Source organism: Salminus brasiliensis, chromosome 16 (genome assembly GCF_030463535.1).
Source record: "Salminus brasiliensis chromosome 16, fSalBra1.hap2, whole genome shotgun sequence".
In the NCBI taxonomy this organism is placed as follows: Eukaryota; Metazoa; Chordata; class Actinopteri; order Characiformes; family Bryconidae; genus Salminus; species Salminus brasiliensis.
The window spans coordinates 226,610-241,898 of record NC_132893.1 but is presented as its reverse complement, the minus strand read 5'-3'; the positions used below and the strand labels follow the sequence as shown (position 1 = coordinate 241,898).

The 15,289-nt window shown below is 42.6% G+C and overlaps 2 protein-coding genes across 2 annotated transcripts in view; one reads left to right on the top strand and one right to left on the bottom strand.

Moving 5' to 3' along the window:
* The window catches only part of ryr1a (ryanodine receptor 1a (skeletal)), a 72,097-nt gene extending 67,398 nt beyond the window's left edge, over positions 1 to 4,699 (top strand). The window contains exons 99-108 of the mRNA XM_072659533.1: positions 160 to 202; positions 486 to 622; positions 981 to 1,041; positions 1,159 to 1,305; positions 1,697 to 1,831; positions 2,289 to 2,445; positions 2,666 to 2,730; positions 3,789 to 3,889; positions 4,087 to 4,138; positions 4,382 to 4,699. Of these exons, the coding sequence (XP_072515634.1) occupies positions 160 to 202; positions 486 to 622; positions 981 to 1,041; positions 1,159 to 1,305; positions 1,697 to 1,831; positions 2,289 to 2,445; positions 2,666 to 2,730; positions 3,789 to 3,889; positions 4,087 to 4,138; positions 4,382 to 4,477 (994 nt within the window). The 3' untranslated portion in view covers positions 4,478 to 4,699. The remainder of the gene's footprint in view (positions 1 to 159; positions 203 to 485; positions 623 to 980; positions 1,042 to 1,158; positions 1,306 to 1,696; positions 1,832 to 2,288; positions 2,446 to 2,665; positions 2,731 to 3,788; positions 3,890 to 4,086; positions 4,139 to 4,381) is intronic.
* Positions 4,700 to 5,247: 548 nt separating this feature from the next.
* il2rga (interleukin 2 receptor, gamma a) lies at positions 5,248 to 15,277 on the bottom strand. Its single transcript, XM_072658171.1, has 8 exons — positions 14,276 to 15,277; positions 13,037 to 13,127; positions 12,781 to 12,959; positions 12,509 to 12,648; positions 11,765 to 11,939; positions 10,597 to 10,696; positions 9,181 to 9,265; positions 5,248 to 6,922 (listed from the first exon to the last, which is right to left on the bottom strand). Exons 1-8 carry the CDS (start codon positions 14,352 to 14,354, stop codon positions 6,680 to 6,682), a joined length of 1,092 nt encoding a protein of 363 aa, XP_072514272.1. The 5' UTR covers positions 14,355 to 15,277; the 3' UTR covers positions 5,248 to 6,679.
* Between the last annotated feature and the right edge of the window lie 12 nt (positions 15,278 to 15,289).

Below are 15,289 nucleotides of genomic sequence, written 5' to 3'. Positions count from 1 at the left end.
CATTTCTTTACCTGCTTTTTTATCTGCTCTTATCTCAGCGTTTCAGCAGAAGATCAGAAAACAGCCCAAACGCACTGTTACGCTTTCAGAGGTACTCATATTTACTGCCATCTAGTGGTAGCTTCTGATTCGGTCTGTGTATTTCTGACTGTATTTCAGCTCCTATCCAAACAACTACTGGGACAAGTTTGTGAAGCGAAAGGTGAGTAGAGAAAGTAGTGTTGAGGCATGTAATGCTCATATTGCTGCACACCTGTTTATCTCACACCTGCGTGCATTGGTCATTACAGATTCAGCTATTTTGAGGATTTATCTTACTAAGGTTTTTACTTAGTGAATAAAGACTAGTCCGAATCTGAGACAGAGTACAGTGGAGAAGCTGGACAGTGTGTGTTACACAGCGGAATAACATATTTACAGATATAACCGTGTTGACGTGCAGGGTGGTCTCCAGTCTCTGATTCGGCCCTGCTGCTTTTTACCAGGTGCTGGATAAATACGGAGACATCTACGGTCGAGAGAGAATTGCGGAGCTGCTGGGCATGGACCTGGCCTCACTGGACGTCAGCAAACAGCAGAATGATAAGAAGCCTGAGGAACAGGACAACTCCATGCTGGCCTGGTAGTAAAGCCTATATACAGTATTATTATCTGCCAAGCACACAAATTCAGCACCATCAAACACAATGATTACCTCTATCCACTGTTAGAGGCAGCAGCAAACAACTGGGGCTAAACTGCTGTAGTGCTGAATGGGTGTAGCTAAACTGCTGAAGGCTGAATGGGTGTAGCTAAACTGCTGTAGTGCTGAATGGGTGTAGCTAAACTGCTGTAGTGCTGAATGGGTGTAGCTAAACTGCTGAAGGCTGAATGGGTGTAGCTAAACTGCTGAAGGCTGAATGGGTGTAGCTAAACTGCTGTAGGCTGAATGGGTGGGGAAATGTGACCATCACACCTGTTTTCTCCGCTTGCTGTTTCAGGCTCACTGCAGTCGATATCAAGTATCAGGTCTGGAAATTCGGAGTTGTGTTCACAGACAACGTAAGAGCACTGGAGGACTGTACTGTATAGTATTGATTGCATTAATTGATTGATTCCTCTGGCAGACATGTGCGCGGTTCAGTAACACTGCTGCACGCTGTCCTCTCTGCTCTGTAGACGTTCCTCTACCTGGTCTGGTACACTGTGATGTCTCTGCTCGGACACTACAACAACTTCTTCTTCGCCTGTCACCTGCTGGACATCGCCATGGGCGTGAAAACCCTGCGGACCATCCTGTCCTCCGTCACACACAACGGCAAACAGGTACGGCAGCACTGCTGGCGTTCACACTGAGACCTTGGGAGTCAGGCAGGTGTGTGAGGCTGTCATCATCACTGAGTGGGAGGAAGGCTGTTCCCTCAGAACACTGTATCAGGCTGCTGATTGGCTTATCGACTTAACGGAACAGTTGGCGTCTAACCGATCACGATTGATCATTGATCCCAGGTTCAGTCGATCAGCCAAGACATGTTTGGTGTGTGGTGTGTGCTTCTTTAGTTTACAGTGGGGATGCTATGCTAACGCTGCTAACGAACTTCTCCTTTAATAATACACTGTTGTGGACGTCAGTTATGGCTCCACACTGTTTGTGACTCTTTTGATGCTCATCTCGGTGTGTATGTGTGTGTGTGTGTGTGTGTGTGTGTGTGTGTAGCTGATGATGACTGTGGGCCTGCTGGCGGTGGTGGTGTATCTCTACACCGTCGTGGCCTTCAACTTCTTCCGCAAATTCTACAATAAGAGTGAAGATGAGGACGAGCCGGATATGAAGTGTGATGACATGATGACTGTGAGTCACTGACCCCACTGAGCCAGGAACACCACCCCCCCACACACACACACACTGTGCTAATGAGGAGATCTGAGTGTAGTTGCAGAGAGCTGCGGTGTGAGATATGGGTGTTGAGGTTGCAGGCTGAGGGCTGAAGGCTGTAGATGAGCTCACCAGCACTGATCTCCCAGTACAGCTCCTCCTCACGACAGTTGCTGCCTTTTTATCACAGTTCTGTTCATGATACACAAAGAACAAAGAACCTAACCTAAAGAAGATTCTTTACAGTAGATATAGTTACTCCAGGAAAAGCAGGCTAAACCAAAAAAATTTACGTCCCAATACTTTTGTCCATTTTGTTACTGTACATTTTCATTCACACTGCACCAGCAGCCACTAGGGGGTCTGTGCTCTCAATTACAAAAGTAATTAACATTTCTCTCTCTCTCTCTCTCTCTCTCTCTCTCCCTCTCAGTGTTACCTGTTCCACATGTATGTAGGTGTGAGGGCAGGTGGAGGTATAGGTGATGAGATAGAGGATCCTGCAGGTGATGAGTACGAGCTCTACCGAGTCGTTTTCGACATCACTTTCTTCTTCTTCGTCATCGTCATCCTCCTCGCCATCATCCAGGGTGAGTCGGCTCATCCTTTTGATCAGTAGCTTGTTTACTATTCTAGTGATTCACTGATTCACTGATTCACCCACTGTTTCCTATGGTGTGCAGCAGGTTTTAGGGTCATTATGTAATAATTCTGGTATGTGTGTGTCATAGCACACCGGGTGGAAAACTCCTTTTTTCTGGTTCTGACTTCCTGAAGTCTTTTAATCCGTACTGTTTAAATTCTGTGCAGGTTTGATTATTGATGCGTTTGGTGAGCTGAGAGATCAGCAGGAGCAAGTGAAGGAGGACATGGAGGTACAGAGCTTTTCACTCATCATTATCAGGGCTTTTATCTGGGGCTGTTGTAGTAGAACTCTGAACTCTGGATTCTGGATTCTGAATTTGATCTGTTTGAACCTGTAAGAGCAGCCGGTGGTAATGGTAGCATCAGGGAAAAAGATGGTATGCTCCCTCCAGGTAGGGGGTGTGAACCTTATCCAACTGGTGTTTAAGTCTCTGGGCACAATCAGCTTGGAGGAGAGCCAGAGAAAGACCAAAGACCTGCTTGAGGGATTATACTCAATCCCGCCACAACACACCTGACCATGGACTCCTCGAGACCTCTGCAGGTGTGCTGTGGTATCTGGTGCCAAGATGTTAGCAGCAGATCCTTTAAGTCCTGTAAGTTGTGAGGTGGGACCATCAGTGAGTTTGGGAGCCCATGACCCTGCGACTGGTTCACTAGCTGTCCTTCCTCAGAGAACTTTCAGTAGGTACTGAACACTGCATCCCGGGAACAGCCCACAAGACCTGCCTGATGTTCTGGAGATCTCACAGCTGACCTGGGCGTGGGGAAATTGCTGGGGACAGGGACACCTGGGATTCTGTGCTAATCCTTTTCCACAGGGCCCCTGAACTGGATAAGCAGGAAAGAAGAATGGATGAATGGATGGATGGATGGATGGATGTGAAGTCAGCTGAGACTGGAGGTAGAATGAATGACTCCTGTTGTAGTGAAGACCTTTAGAGGCGAGTCTGAATCAAAGGAGGGTGTGTAAGGAGCACAGCTTCACCACATCAGCTGATGTTGTATTGCATTTGCACTGTAAAATAAAATCAATAAAAAAAGGCGTTCAGATTCCTCCATGGAGCAGCAGGGGGCAGTAGAACAAGACCAGCACTGTTCATTTTTGCGGCCTTGAAACTGAAAAGTCAGGGAAATCAGCAGCCCTGCACTCGGCCTCACTGGGACAGCATCAGGAGGTTCAGTGTTGCAGTGCTGCAGTGTTAGGAGTGTGTTCGGAGTGTGTGTGAAGTGTGTTCGGAGTGGGCGGAGTGTGGGTGTGTGTCACTGATGATGAACTCTCTCTCAGACCAAGTGCTTCATCTGCGGGATCGGCAGCGATTACTTTGACACGACTCCTCACGGCTTTGAGACTCACACTCTGGAGGAACACAACCTGGCTAACTACCTGTGAGTGCTTGCAGCTTCAAACACACTCACACACACACACACACACTCACACACACACACTCACACATATAAACAGTATGTGTGTGAAGTTCAGTTCTCGGACCAGTGCATCTGTGTTACTGACATTGCCTCTGTTGTGGAGGGTAAAGCTGACTGTGTTCCTAAAGCTTAGTAATGAAGGACTTTCCCTCACACAGGTTCTTCCTGATGTACCTGATAAACAAGGATGAGACGGAACACACCGGTCAGGTAAAGCGCTCTCAAACACATCCTCAACACTACAGAACTGACAGCAGTCCACTCTCTTACACGGCAGTCTTTATTCATTTATTTATTTCATTAATTAATTGTTTGTTTTTATTTAGGGGTTGTGATGCACATTTACAGTGATTAATCTATTCCCTATTATTTATTGATTCAGTGTTTCTGTCTTCATCATACGCTTTATGGTGTGTGTGTGTGTGTGTGTGTGTGTGTGTGTGTGTGTGTTAGGAGTCATATGTGTGGAAGATGTATCAGGAGCGCTGCTGGGATTTCTTCCCTGCCGGAGACTGCTTCCGGAAACAATATGAGGATCAGCTGGGATAGCCTTCCTACCAACCCCCCCCAACACACACACACACACACACACAGAGATAGTTTATGGGAGTGAAATTTGTAAAGACACCAAAGACAAGGTTTTAGCTGCTGTGGTTGTAGGAATCGGGCTGAGCGTGTGTTTGAGCTCGCAGCATTAGTGTAAGATTACTGTTTTATTTACATCTTGAAATATTTCGGTTCGAAGCTTTTCTCTGCCTGTTCAGAAGTGTAATGACTGTGTAGTGCCTGTAGGTGGCAGCCTTTAACTGGATTTTCTGCTGATACACCTCCAACTTTAAGCTTCTGACTGTTATTTTATTTAATAAACAATCTTCTGAAAAAGTGCAGTAGTCCCTTTTTATTAAACAGCCTATGAGAGTAAAGTGGGGGTGGGGCTTATACACCTGGTTACAGACTATGAGAGTAAAGTAGGGGTGGGGCTTATACACCTGGTTACAGACTATGAGAGTAAAGTGGGGGTGGGGCTTATACACCTGGTTACAGACTATGAGAGTAAAGTGGGGGTGGGGCTTATACACCTGGTTACAGACTATGAGAGTAAAGTAGGGGTGGGGCTTATACACCTGGTTACAGACTATGAGAGTAAAGTGGGGGTGGGGCTTATACACCTGGTTACAGCCTATGAGAGTAAAGTGGTTAGTGTAAGAGTATAGTGGTTGACTGTGCTGGAAATGGTGTGACCTTTTTAGCCTCCTACGCTCTGAAATATCTGTACTATATCTCTAATCAGCATATTCAAAACACTCAGCGCTCAGAGCTCCGCCTCCATTTACTGTTTATTCATTTGTTACATGAGTAAATACAAACAAGCACAGATCGCTTTTATATGCTCCTAATATTAATCATTAGTTATAAAGCTTGACAACTGTATTTCATTTTGAAGCGCACACACACACACACACACACACACACACTCACACATACAATAAAACAGCAGAACAGCAATAACAATATTGTTATTTTCTATTAATTAATAACCTGGATATACTTCTGATCCTGTAATTATATATTTAAATTCAGTTTATAATCTAGATATTTCTTGCTTTAACATGAACAGCAGCATGTGCAAACATTAGAAAATATACAGAACTTCAAACAGGAGTGATAACTCATACAATATATGGACAAAAGTATGTGGACACCTGCTCATTCATTCTTTCTTCTGAAATCAAGGGTATTAAAAGAGTCTCTTTGATTCATTAGAAGGGGTGTCCACAAACCTTTGGACATATAATATATGTGTGTTCACAATGGTGCACAATGGTGCTCAGTTTCTCTTCATTAGACACACATTTACATTTACAATCCTTGTTAGTTACAATCTATCAAGAAGGTTCAGTGTTTGTTAACAACGTTAGCTGGAAATCTCCTGCTGTGAACTCAACACATATTAGATACCAGTGACTGCAGAAAACATGGACGCTGTGGTTCCCGTCCCTTTTACAGAAATAAAGCCTAAACTGTCCGCAATGTTAATAAATCTGCAACCGGACTCAGTAGTCTGAGCAGTAGAGACCGAAAGCCTGAGTGTCTCAGACCGTCTTCACTGAGCTTCCAGTGCAGAAGCAGAGCGGATTTCCCCCTGGGCTCCCAGTCTGTCCGGTAGGTGGACGCTCCAGCTCCTCCTTGTACTGACCAGAGAGGACGCCATGCAGGTCCTGCTGCAGACGAGTGCTCTCTTCCAGACAAGACTGTCTGTCTGTCAATCACTTCATTCCTAAGTGTAGCCCCGCCTTCTTCTGATAGAGCAGAGTAAGGGTTAAACTGATGTCTGGGGGAAATTAAAGATGGGTCAGTATCAGCACAGAGAGACTAACTGCTGGAATCTGGAGACACTGGAGACGGAGAGACAGTTTAGTGGAGGAAGATGAGATGGAAAATTTGCGGGGTTTTGCAATTGAAACATATGAGAGTGGGCGGGGCTACATAGGGTAGGCCTTTTGAGAGACACTGAGCTGTCCATGTTTTCTACAGTCACTGTCAGGTACCAAACATGTCTTGGCTGTTCGAATCTGAATCTGGGGTCAGAGGTCAGTCATGAATTAGCTGCTTCTGTAAGACAGACTACACTGAAATCAGCGGCCACACCCGTCTGAGAGGAGGCCATATGTCCAGTTTCCTGTCAGCCTATGGCCTGCATTACATTCAATTCTGCGTATTGTGACTGACTTGTGTTACTCCGCTGTTGAGTTACAGCACTCTGGGGGTGGTGGGCGTGGCCTGGGTGGTTGAGGCAGGGGCTGACAGGGTGGAGGCTGAGGAGTAGCTGCGCATGGGCTGGTAGTCGGTGGAGACGTCAGTCAGGCCAGAGTGTGAGCTGTCGCTGGAGGAGCTGCTCTGAGGAAGCCACTGGTACTCCCGAACCGGACAGGTGCGCTCAGTGAAATTCGGCTTGAATCCGTCCTGCAGCTCCTTCGGGATGTTCATCCACTTCTACAGCACAGATAGTCAAACACACTCAGAACCCTGCTCAACTGCACAGAGACCAGCCACAGTCTCCAGAACACGAGCAGTCCACATTCATACACTTCATACTGGATATTAATGTCATTAGAGCTTCATACTGGATATTAATGTCATTAGAGCTTCATACTGGATATTAATGTTATTAGAGCTTCATACTGGATATTAATGTCATTACAGCTTCATACTGGATATTAATATTATTAGAGCTTCATACTGGATATTAATGTCATTAGAGCTTCATACTGGATATTAATGTCATTAGAGCTTCATACTGGATATTAATGCTATTAGAACTTCATACTGGATATTAATGATATTAGAGCTTCATACTGGATATTATTGTTATAAAAGCTTTATACTGGATATTAATGTTATTAGAGCTTCATACTGGATATTAATGTTATTAGAGCTTCATACTGGATATTAATGTTATTAGAGCTTCATACTGGATATTAATGCTATTAGAACTTCATACTGGATATTATTGTTATAAAAGCTTTATACTGGATATTAATGTCATTAGAGCTTCATACTGGATATTAATGTCATTAGAGCTTCATACTGGATATTAATATTATTAGAGCTTCATACTGGATATTAATGTCATTAGAGCTTCATACTGGATATTAATGTTATTAGAGCTTCATACTGGATATTAATGTCATTAGAGCTTCATACTGGATATTATTGTTATAAAAGCTTTATACTGGATATTAATGTCATTAGAGCTTCATACTGGATATTAATGCTATTAGAACTTCATACTGGATATTATTGTTATAAAAGCTTTATACTGGATATTAATGTCATTAGAGCTTCATACTGGATATTAATGTTATTAGAGCTTCATACTGGATACTAATGCTATTAGAACTTCATACTGGATATTATTGTTATAAAAGCTTTATACTGGATATGAATGTTATTAGAGCTTCATACTGGATATTAATGTCATTAGAGCTTCATACTGGATATTAATGTTATTAGAGCTTTATACTGGATATTAATATTATTAGAGCTTCATACTGGATATTAATGTTATTAGAGCTTCATACTGGATATTAATGCTATTAGAACTTCATACTGGATATTATTGTTATAAAAGCTTTATACTGGATATTGATGTCATTAGAGCTTCATACTGGAGATTAATGTTATTAGGGCTTCATACTGGATACTAATGCTATTAGAACTTCATACTGGATATTATTGTTATAAAAGCTTTATACTGGATATTGATGTCATTAGAGCTTCATAGTGGATATTAATGATATTAGAACTTCATACTGGATATTATTGTTATAAAAGCTTTATACTGGATATTAATGCTTTTAGAACTTCATACTGAATATTAATGTTATTAGAGCTTTATACTGGATATTAATATTATTAGAGCTTCATACTGGATATTAATGTTATTAGAGCTTTATACTGGATATTAATATTATTAGAGCTTCATACTGGATATTAATGATATTAGAGCTTCATACTGGATATTAATGTTATAAAAGCTTTATACTGGATATTAATGCTATTAGAGCTTCATACTGGATATTAATGTTATTAGAGCTTCATACTAGATATTAATGATATTAGAGCTTCATACTGGATATTAATGTTATAAAAGCTTTATACTGGATATTAATGCTTTTAGAACTTCATACTGGATATTAATGATATTAGAGCTTCATACTGGATATTAATGTTATTAGAGCTTCATACTGGATATTAATGATATTAGAGCTTCATACTGGATATTAATGTTATAAAAGCTTTATACTGGATATTAATGCTATTAGAGCTTCATACTGGATATTAATGTTATAAGAGCTTCATACTAGATATTAATGATATTAGAGCTTCATACTGGATATTAATGTTATAAAAGCTTTATACTGGATATTAATGCTTTTAGAACTTCATACTGGATATTAATGATATTAGAGCTTCATACTGGATATTAATGTTATTAGAGCTTCATACTGGATATTAATGTTATTAGAACTTCATACTGGATATGAATGTTATTAGAGCTTCATACTGGATATGAATGTTATTAGCAGTGGACATTGGAACAGCAGAGTGAAGCTTAATTTCCTAACACTTGTAAAGAAGTTAATCTTCATCACTATCTTGATCTCTCAGAGTCTAGAAGATAAGCAGAGGAGAACATTTCCTGGTGTGCAAAAAGATAAGCTAGATGCTGTAAACAGGAAGTCGGTTACCTCCACGTTTCCTCCGTAGTTCTCAATGAGCTCTGCAAAGTTTTTTCCTGGGTTCGGGACCACGGGGACAAGGATGACCCTCAGCCTGAGCAGACAACATACCATAATCACATCAGACTACATCATCAACTGATCTTCAACAGAAATCCAATAACAGATGAAACATTTCTTTAATAATTTGATCAAGATTTTTTCTTTTACAGTTTCAGAATAGCAGAAGCCAAAACCAGCTGGAGCCAGGGTTTGGTCTGCATGGTCAGTACCTAGTGACCTCTGCTTTGTTGAGTATCACAGCTTGTGAACTCTTTCTGTAGCTGCTACGAGTCTCAGTTCTTCACCCGTTCTTCCAGCAGATGGTTCTAGATCTGTGGGCTTCTTGGGTTGTCTTGCTGCTCTGTACTTTTGAGGTACATCCTCAGATGCTGGATGATGTTAAGGTCAGCGGACTGTGAGGGCCATGGCCGAACCTTCAGCTTGCGCCTCTTTAAACTGTTGAATTTCTTCTTCTCTCTACCTGTGAAATGTTCTCCTGTTCACTGGCTGCAGCACAAGCCCAAAGCATGATCCACCCACCCTGAGTCTAGCAGTGGGAGAGATGTTCTTTACACAAGACTGCATCTTTTTCTCCAAGCGTATCTTTACTCACTGTTTCCAATTCCATCAGGCCTGTTTAGATGTTCCTCAGAACGTTCTGAAGCTGAATGTTGTGGTGAGGATGCAGGGAAGGTTGTCCTCTGATGATTATCCCATGATGGTCATATTAGTGGAGCTGTCGCTGTTCAGTAGAACAGTGCACCACCACTCTAGAGTCTAAACCTCAAAGCAGCTCTCTCAGAAAGTTCTCCTGGTCTTCTAGACCTCAGCGTGAGCTCCACTGTTCTCTCCATGGCTCTGCTATCTTTTTATAGTCTTCTCCTGCTTTGTGGGCATCAGTTTGGTCAGGGTTCTGGAGAGCCAGTGTCCAACACCGCTCAAACACACCCACTCCACTTAGTTATTAACAGACAGTTTGATCCAGGTGTGTCCAAAGGGAAGACATCACCAAACCGTGCTGGACACTGGCCCTCCAGGGCTGGATTTGAAGAACACTGAGGTGTGGTATCGTTCATAGCCCATGGCTGCTGATTGTTGGGATGAGGTTTGAGGGGTCAGAGTTTTGACAAAGTTTAGAAATTAGCATCTCCTGACCTTTCCTGAAGATGATCAGAGCTCCTTTCTGTTTTTCTCTGTAAAACTGTAGAAAACAAATCTCCACTAATCCGTTCTGAGCTCGTGATTGTTCATAGTAACAAAACCAGAACCAGAACTGACCAACAGTGCTCAGTTGTTTGCATGTAATGTGTGTGTGTGTGTGTGTGATCTGTTGATTAGTCTGCTGTGTGAAAAGTGTGCAGTTATGATAATAAACCCACAGACCTCTCACTGTGGACGAGGAGGCAGGACAGTATGATGAGGACGACAGCAGCACCGACAGTGTACAGAACCATCAGAGCAGCTGAGGAACTGGGCCGGGTCTCTGGAAAACAGCACACACACATCTCAGCTACACGTTCGCTTCTGCCTTTAGCTCATATTTAACACATTCACTAAAATCTGAGTCTGGGAAACTGGCCCTTTCTTCTTTCAGTGAAAAAGTTCAGAATGCTGGTGGGTCCTGGTCCAGCTCCTACAGGGTTAATCTGGAGGAAGAATTAGTTCATCTTGAAGTGCTACAGGGTTAATCTGGTAGCTGTAAAGGATTAATCTGGTAGCTGTAAAGGGTCACTCTGGTAGCTGTAAAGGGTCACTCTGGTAGCTGTAAAGGATTAATCTGGTAGCTGTAAAGGATTAATCTGGTAGCTGTAAAGGGTCACTCTGGTAGCTGTAAAGGGTCACTCTGGTAGCTGTAAAGGATTAATCTGGTAGCTGTAAAGGGTCACTCTGGTAGCTGTAAAGGATTAATCTGGTAGCTGTAAAGGGTTAATCTGGTAGCTGTAAAGGATTAATCTGGTAGCTGTAAAGGGTTAATCTGGTAGCTGTAAAGGGTTAATCTGGTAGCTGTAAAGGGTCACTCTGGTAGCTGTAAAGGATTAATCTGGTAGCTGTAAAGGGTCACTCTGGTAGCTGTAAAGGATTAATCTGGTAGCTGTAAAGGGTTAATCTGGTAGCTGTAAAGGATTAATCTGGTAGCTGTAAAGGGTTAATCTGGTAGCTGTAAAGGGTTAATCTGGTAGCTGTAAAGGATTAATCTGGTAGCTGTAAAGGGTCACTCTGGTAGCTGTAAAGGATTAATCTGGTAGCTGTAAAGGGTCACTCTGGTAGTAAAGGGTTAATCTGGTAGCTGTAAAGGGTCACTCTGGTAGCTGTAAAGGATTAATCTGGTAGCTGTAAAGGGTTAATCTGGTAGCTGTAAAGGGTCACTCTGGTAGCTGTAAAGGATTAATCTGGTAGCTGTAAAGGGTTAATCTGGTAGCTGTAAAGGATTAATCTGGTAGCTGTAAAGGGTCACTCTGGTAGTGTTATCCCTTTACCTCTACCAGATGAATGCAGTAGGGATAAGGGGTTAATGTGGTATAGGTAAGGGGTTAATGTGGTAAAGGCGTACCCGTGTCGTTGCAGTCTTTTAACGAGCCCCAGCAGACTGACTTGCTCCAGTCGCTCCAAATCTCGGACCTGCCACATGTGCTGGACATCCGCACTCTCACTTGAAACTCGTACTGACTGCGGGTGTTCGGAAACGGCACGTTGAAGGAATTTCGCCCAGCTCTTATGTCCTGAGTCTGCAGAGAAACATCAGAGAAACATCAGAGAAACATCAGCTGTGAATTTTCCTGTTTCTCAAAGGTTTTCCCACTGGAGTGGAAGCTCTGCGGTACAGATACAGATACAGGTACAGGTACAGCTGGCCTGCCCTCCACATTGGAGGGAACCACAGACACAACAGCACATTAAAAAAACCCGCTGTCACTACGGCCCCAGTGTGACCCCTGGTGTGACCCCAGGCTCACTGGTGTGAAGTCTGGGTTGCGCTGCTTCCCCATCAGCAGCCGGAGCCAGAGAGAGCACAACTGGCCTTGCTCTCTCCCCACATCACTTCAGTGTGACGCTGGCCGCCTGCTGGCCGTCTGCTGGCCGTCTGCTGGCCGTCTGCTGGCCGTCTGCTGCCAATGCATCAGAGCTAGGTACTATTCTGTACTGGTTAGTGTTTATGTAAGATTATTATGATTAATATCATTCTTAAGTGTTAATAAGAGATGTTAGCCAGTCTGATGGTGAAACACGGCTACACTAAACCCTGAGGGACGGTCAGGTCCTCCTGACGCTGCTCTGGATGATATTAACTCTTTACCAGCCAGTTTTTGCAGCCGGTCCTGTACCGAACTAGCCCCTCTACACAGTCCGGTTTGGTTCTTCTGGTGATGTTCCAGTAGAGCCACAGCTCAGGGTTCTTCATCTCCACCGTGAGGTTAAACGCAGGATTCAGCTTCACTGATTACAGCAGAGACAGAGAGACAGAGAGAGACAGAGAGACAGACAGAGACAGACAGAGACGCAGAAGTCAGGTTCAGGCTCCACTTTTATTGGATAGTTCTCTGTTTTGTGTAGTTTGTAGTTTCTCACCCTGCTGGATGAGTTTGTGCTGCTGCACCGCCGCCACGCTGCCGTTCTCTCTGTAGAGCTCAGTGTGCAGCGTGTTAAACCGCTCAGTATTGTTTTCACTGTATGAAAACACGCAGCCCACGTTGATTTCTCTGACCTTTAGATACGCCGGACAGTCCTTTTTACCGCTGTTCTCAAACCTGAGAGAAGACACAAGCACGTCTGAACACCCGCCCGGACAGGCCTGCACAGAACTCCACCACAGAGACACACTGACCTGCTTCTGAAGGTGTAGTTCTCCCGAGGAACCCCGTCCTCACCCCAGGTGCAGTTGGTATACTCCAGATCAATGATCACACACCTCACATCTGAGTGAAACAGAACCGATCAGAACTCTCCAGTTTAATACCATCTAATGCTGAATAACACTTCTAGAAATGAAACTATACATTCTGTGTCATTTTTACACTGCTAACTTCTGTCTCAAGTAAATACTACATTTATATACTATTAATACCTATTATACAATATATACTATTAACTAAAACAGTAATATATATATATATACACTACAAGCTACAAGCTTTGTAATAAATAAAATACTATATCAAACTAAAATTGAATGATGTAATAATTTGTGTAATATGTATTATTAGTATTATAAGCAACACTATACTGATAAATAAATCTGTATAATATTAATGAATACCATGCACTGCTAACTGATACTGATGTGGTGATATAAGTAATTCTACACCACACTGCACTGCCGATGATGATCGTATGATTTAGTACATTAGAACTATATATTATATTCAATTAAATTAGTTTAATAAATTGTATCTTTCAATAAATAAAATAACTTTCATTTGTTAATTTACTGAGAAAAACGGTAAACGTTACTATGGAATATTAAATTACACTAATAATTCTGTATAATACTGTGACACTACGTGATACAGTCTAATTGTATGTAATACAAACTAAACTGATGAGCCTGATCTAATAGAACTGGACACTGTAGAAGATACTGATGATAGAATTCAGGGTTAATTCAAGTGTAATTTCATATAATGTAATATTTGCTGTAGTAGATCTAATCCAAGAGCCGGTTACTGCAGGACAGCTGAGCAGAGAGGGAGTGTTGGTGTTAGTGAAGGTAGTGGTGTGAAGAGCTCTGTGGAAAATGGGCCTGGTCTTCAGAAGCGGACTTGGGCCCGACAGCATCAGTTCAGAGGAAACGCTCTACACACTACAGCTAAAAGCAGCTGCGCCACGCACACACAGGTTTCCTGTTAGTCCTGCCCTGCTCTGAACACTGAGACCCATCATGATGTTCTCATGATGTTCAGGTGTATCTGGTTGGTGATGGTGTAAAACCTGCTCGTCTATCATAGAAGGTCTGAAAGGAACACCAGCACCAACACAAAACACCTCAGCAAACAGAACACACTCAAACTGGAGAGTCAAAGTAATACAGTAATAAAGTCAATGAAATAAAGCCAGTAAATCTCACTTGTGTTGGGTTTAGAAGCCAATCCAGAACCAGAACCAGAACCAGTCCAAAGAAGGAGAAAAATCCACAGTAGGGTCATGCTGGAGAAGCAGTGTACGAGCTGTTAAAGTTTCCGTGTGCTCCTTTTGAAGTTCAGCAGCTGTGTGTGTGTGTGTGTGTGAGTGTGAGTGTGTGTGTGTGTGTGTGTGTGTGTGTGTGTGTGTGTGCGTGTGGTTGTGTGAGGTTTCCGGTTCTCGCTGGAGGCCTATGCTCACCGGTAGAGCAACTGCTTCTAAAAGCAGAATTTACAGCAGCAGAAGAAAAAGTACTGAAGTACTGGATTAGTACTGAGTAAAAATACTGAGGAGCTTCAGCGGATCCTCTGTCAGCACAGCAGCCGTGAGACCGGCCTGTAAATGTACAGTACACTTTAACAGCAGGGTTTCCAGCACAGGTGAACTGCCCCTGTTCACTTACTGCAGTCAGCAGAGACCCGGAATCCAGCCAGAACATTAACACCCTGCAAACACCCTGCATTTCACACACGCCGTGTTCCACACTCTGCCCCGGACCGCTGGGCTCAGTACTGACCAGTCCTCCCCTGACCAGTGTGTTAAATCTGCTTCTCTGAGGAGGCTGAGACTTTATTTCCACACACAAATTCAACAACAGTGTATGGTATTAATTAGCATGATATAGTTCAGTAGTACTGTAGTACAGCATTAACAGCTATTATAGTTTTATTTAATAATATATAGTATTAATTAGCATGATATAGTTCAGTAGTACTGTAGTACAGCATTAACAGCTATTATAGTTTTATTTAATAATATATAGTATTAATTAGCATGATATAGTTCAGTAGTACTGTAGTACAGCATTAACAGCTATTATAGTTTTATTTAATAATATATAGTATTAATTAGCATGATATAGTTCAGTAGTACTGTAGTACAGCATTAACAGCTATTATATAGTTTTATTTAATAATATATAGTATTAATTAGCATGATATAGTTCAGTAGTACTGTAGTA

What these genes read in the sequence shown, in the direction of transcription:
- il2rga (XM_072658171.1), bottom strand. Translation starts at nt 14,354, where the DNA reads ATGACCCTACTGTGGATTTTTCTCCTTCTTTGGACTGGTTCTGGTTCT. An exon ending in GGCTTCTAAACCCAACACAA is followed by an intron (nt 13,128 to 14,275) that starts GTGAGATTTACT and finishes TGTTTCACTCAG; the next exon opens with ATGTGAGGTGTGTGATCATT. An exon ending in CTCCTCGTCCACAGTGAGAG is followed by an intron (nt 9,266 to 10,596) that starts GTCTGTGGGTTT and finishes TTGTCTGCTCAG; the next exon opens with GCTGAGGGTCATCCTTGTCC.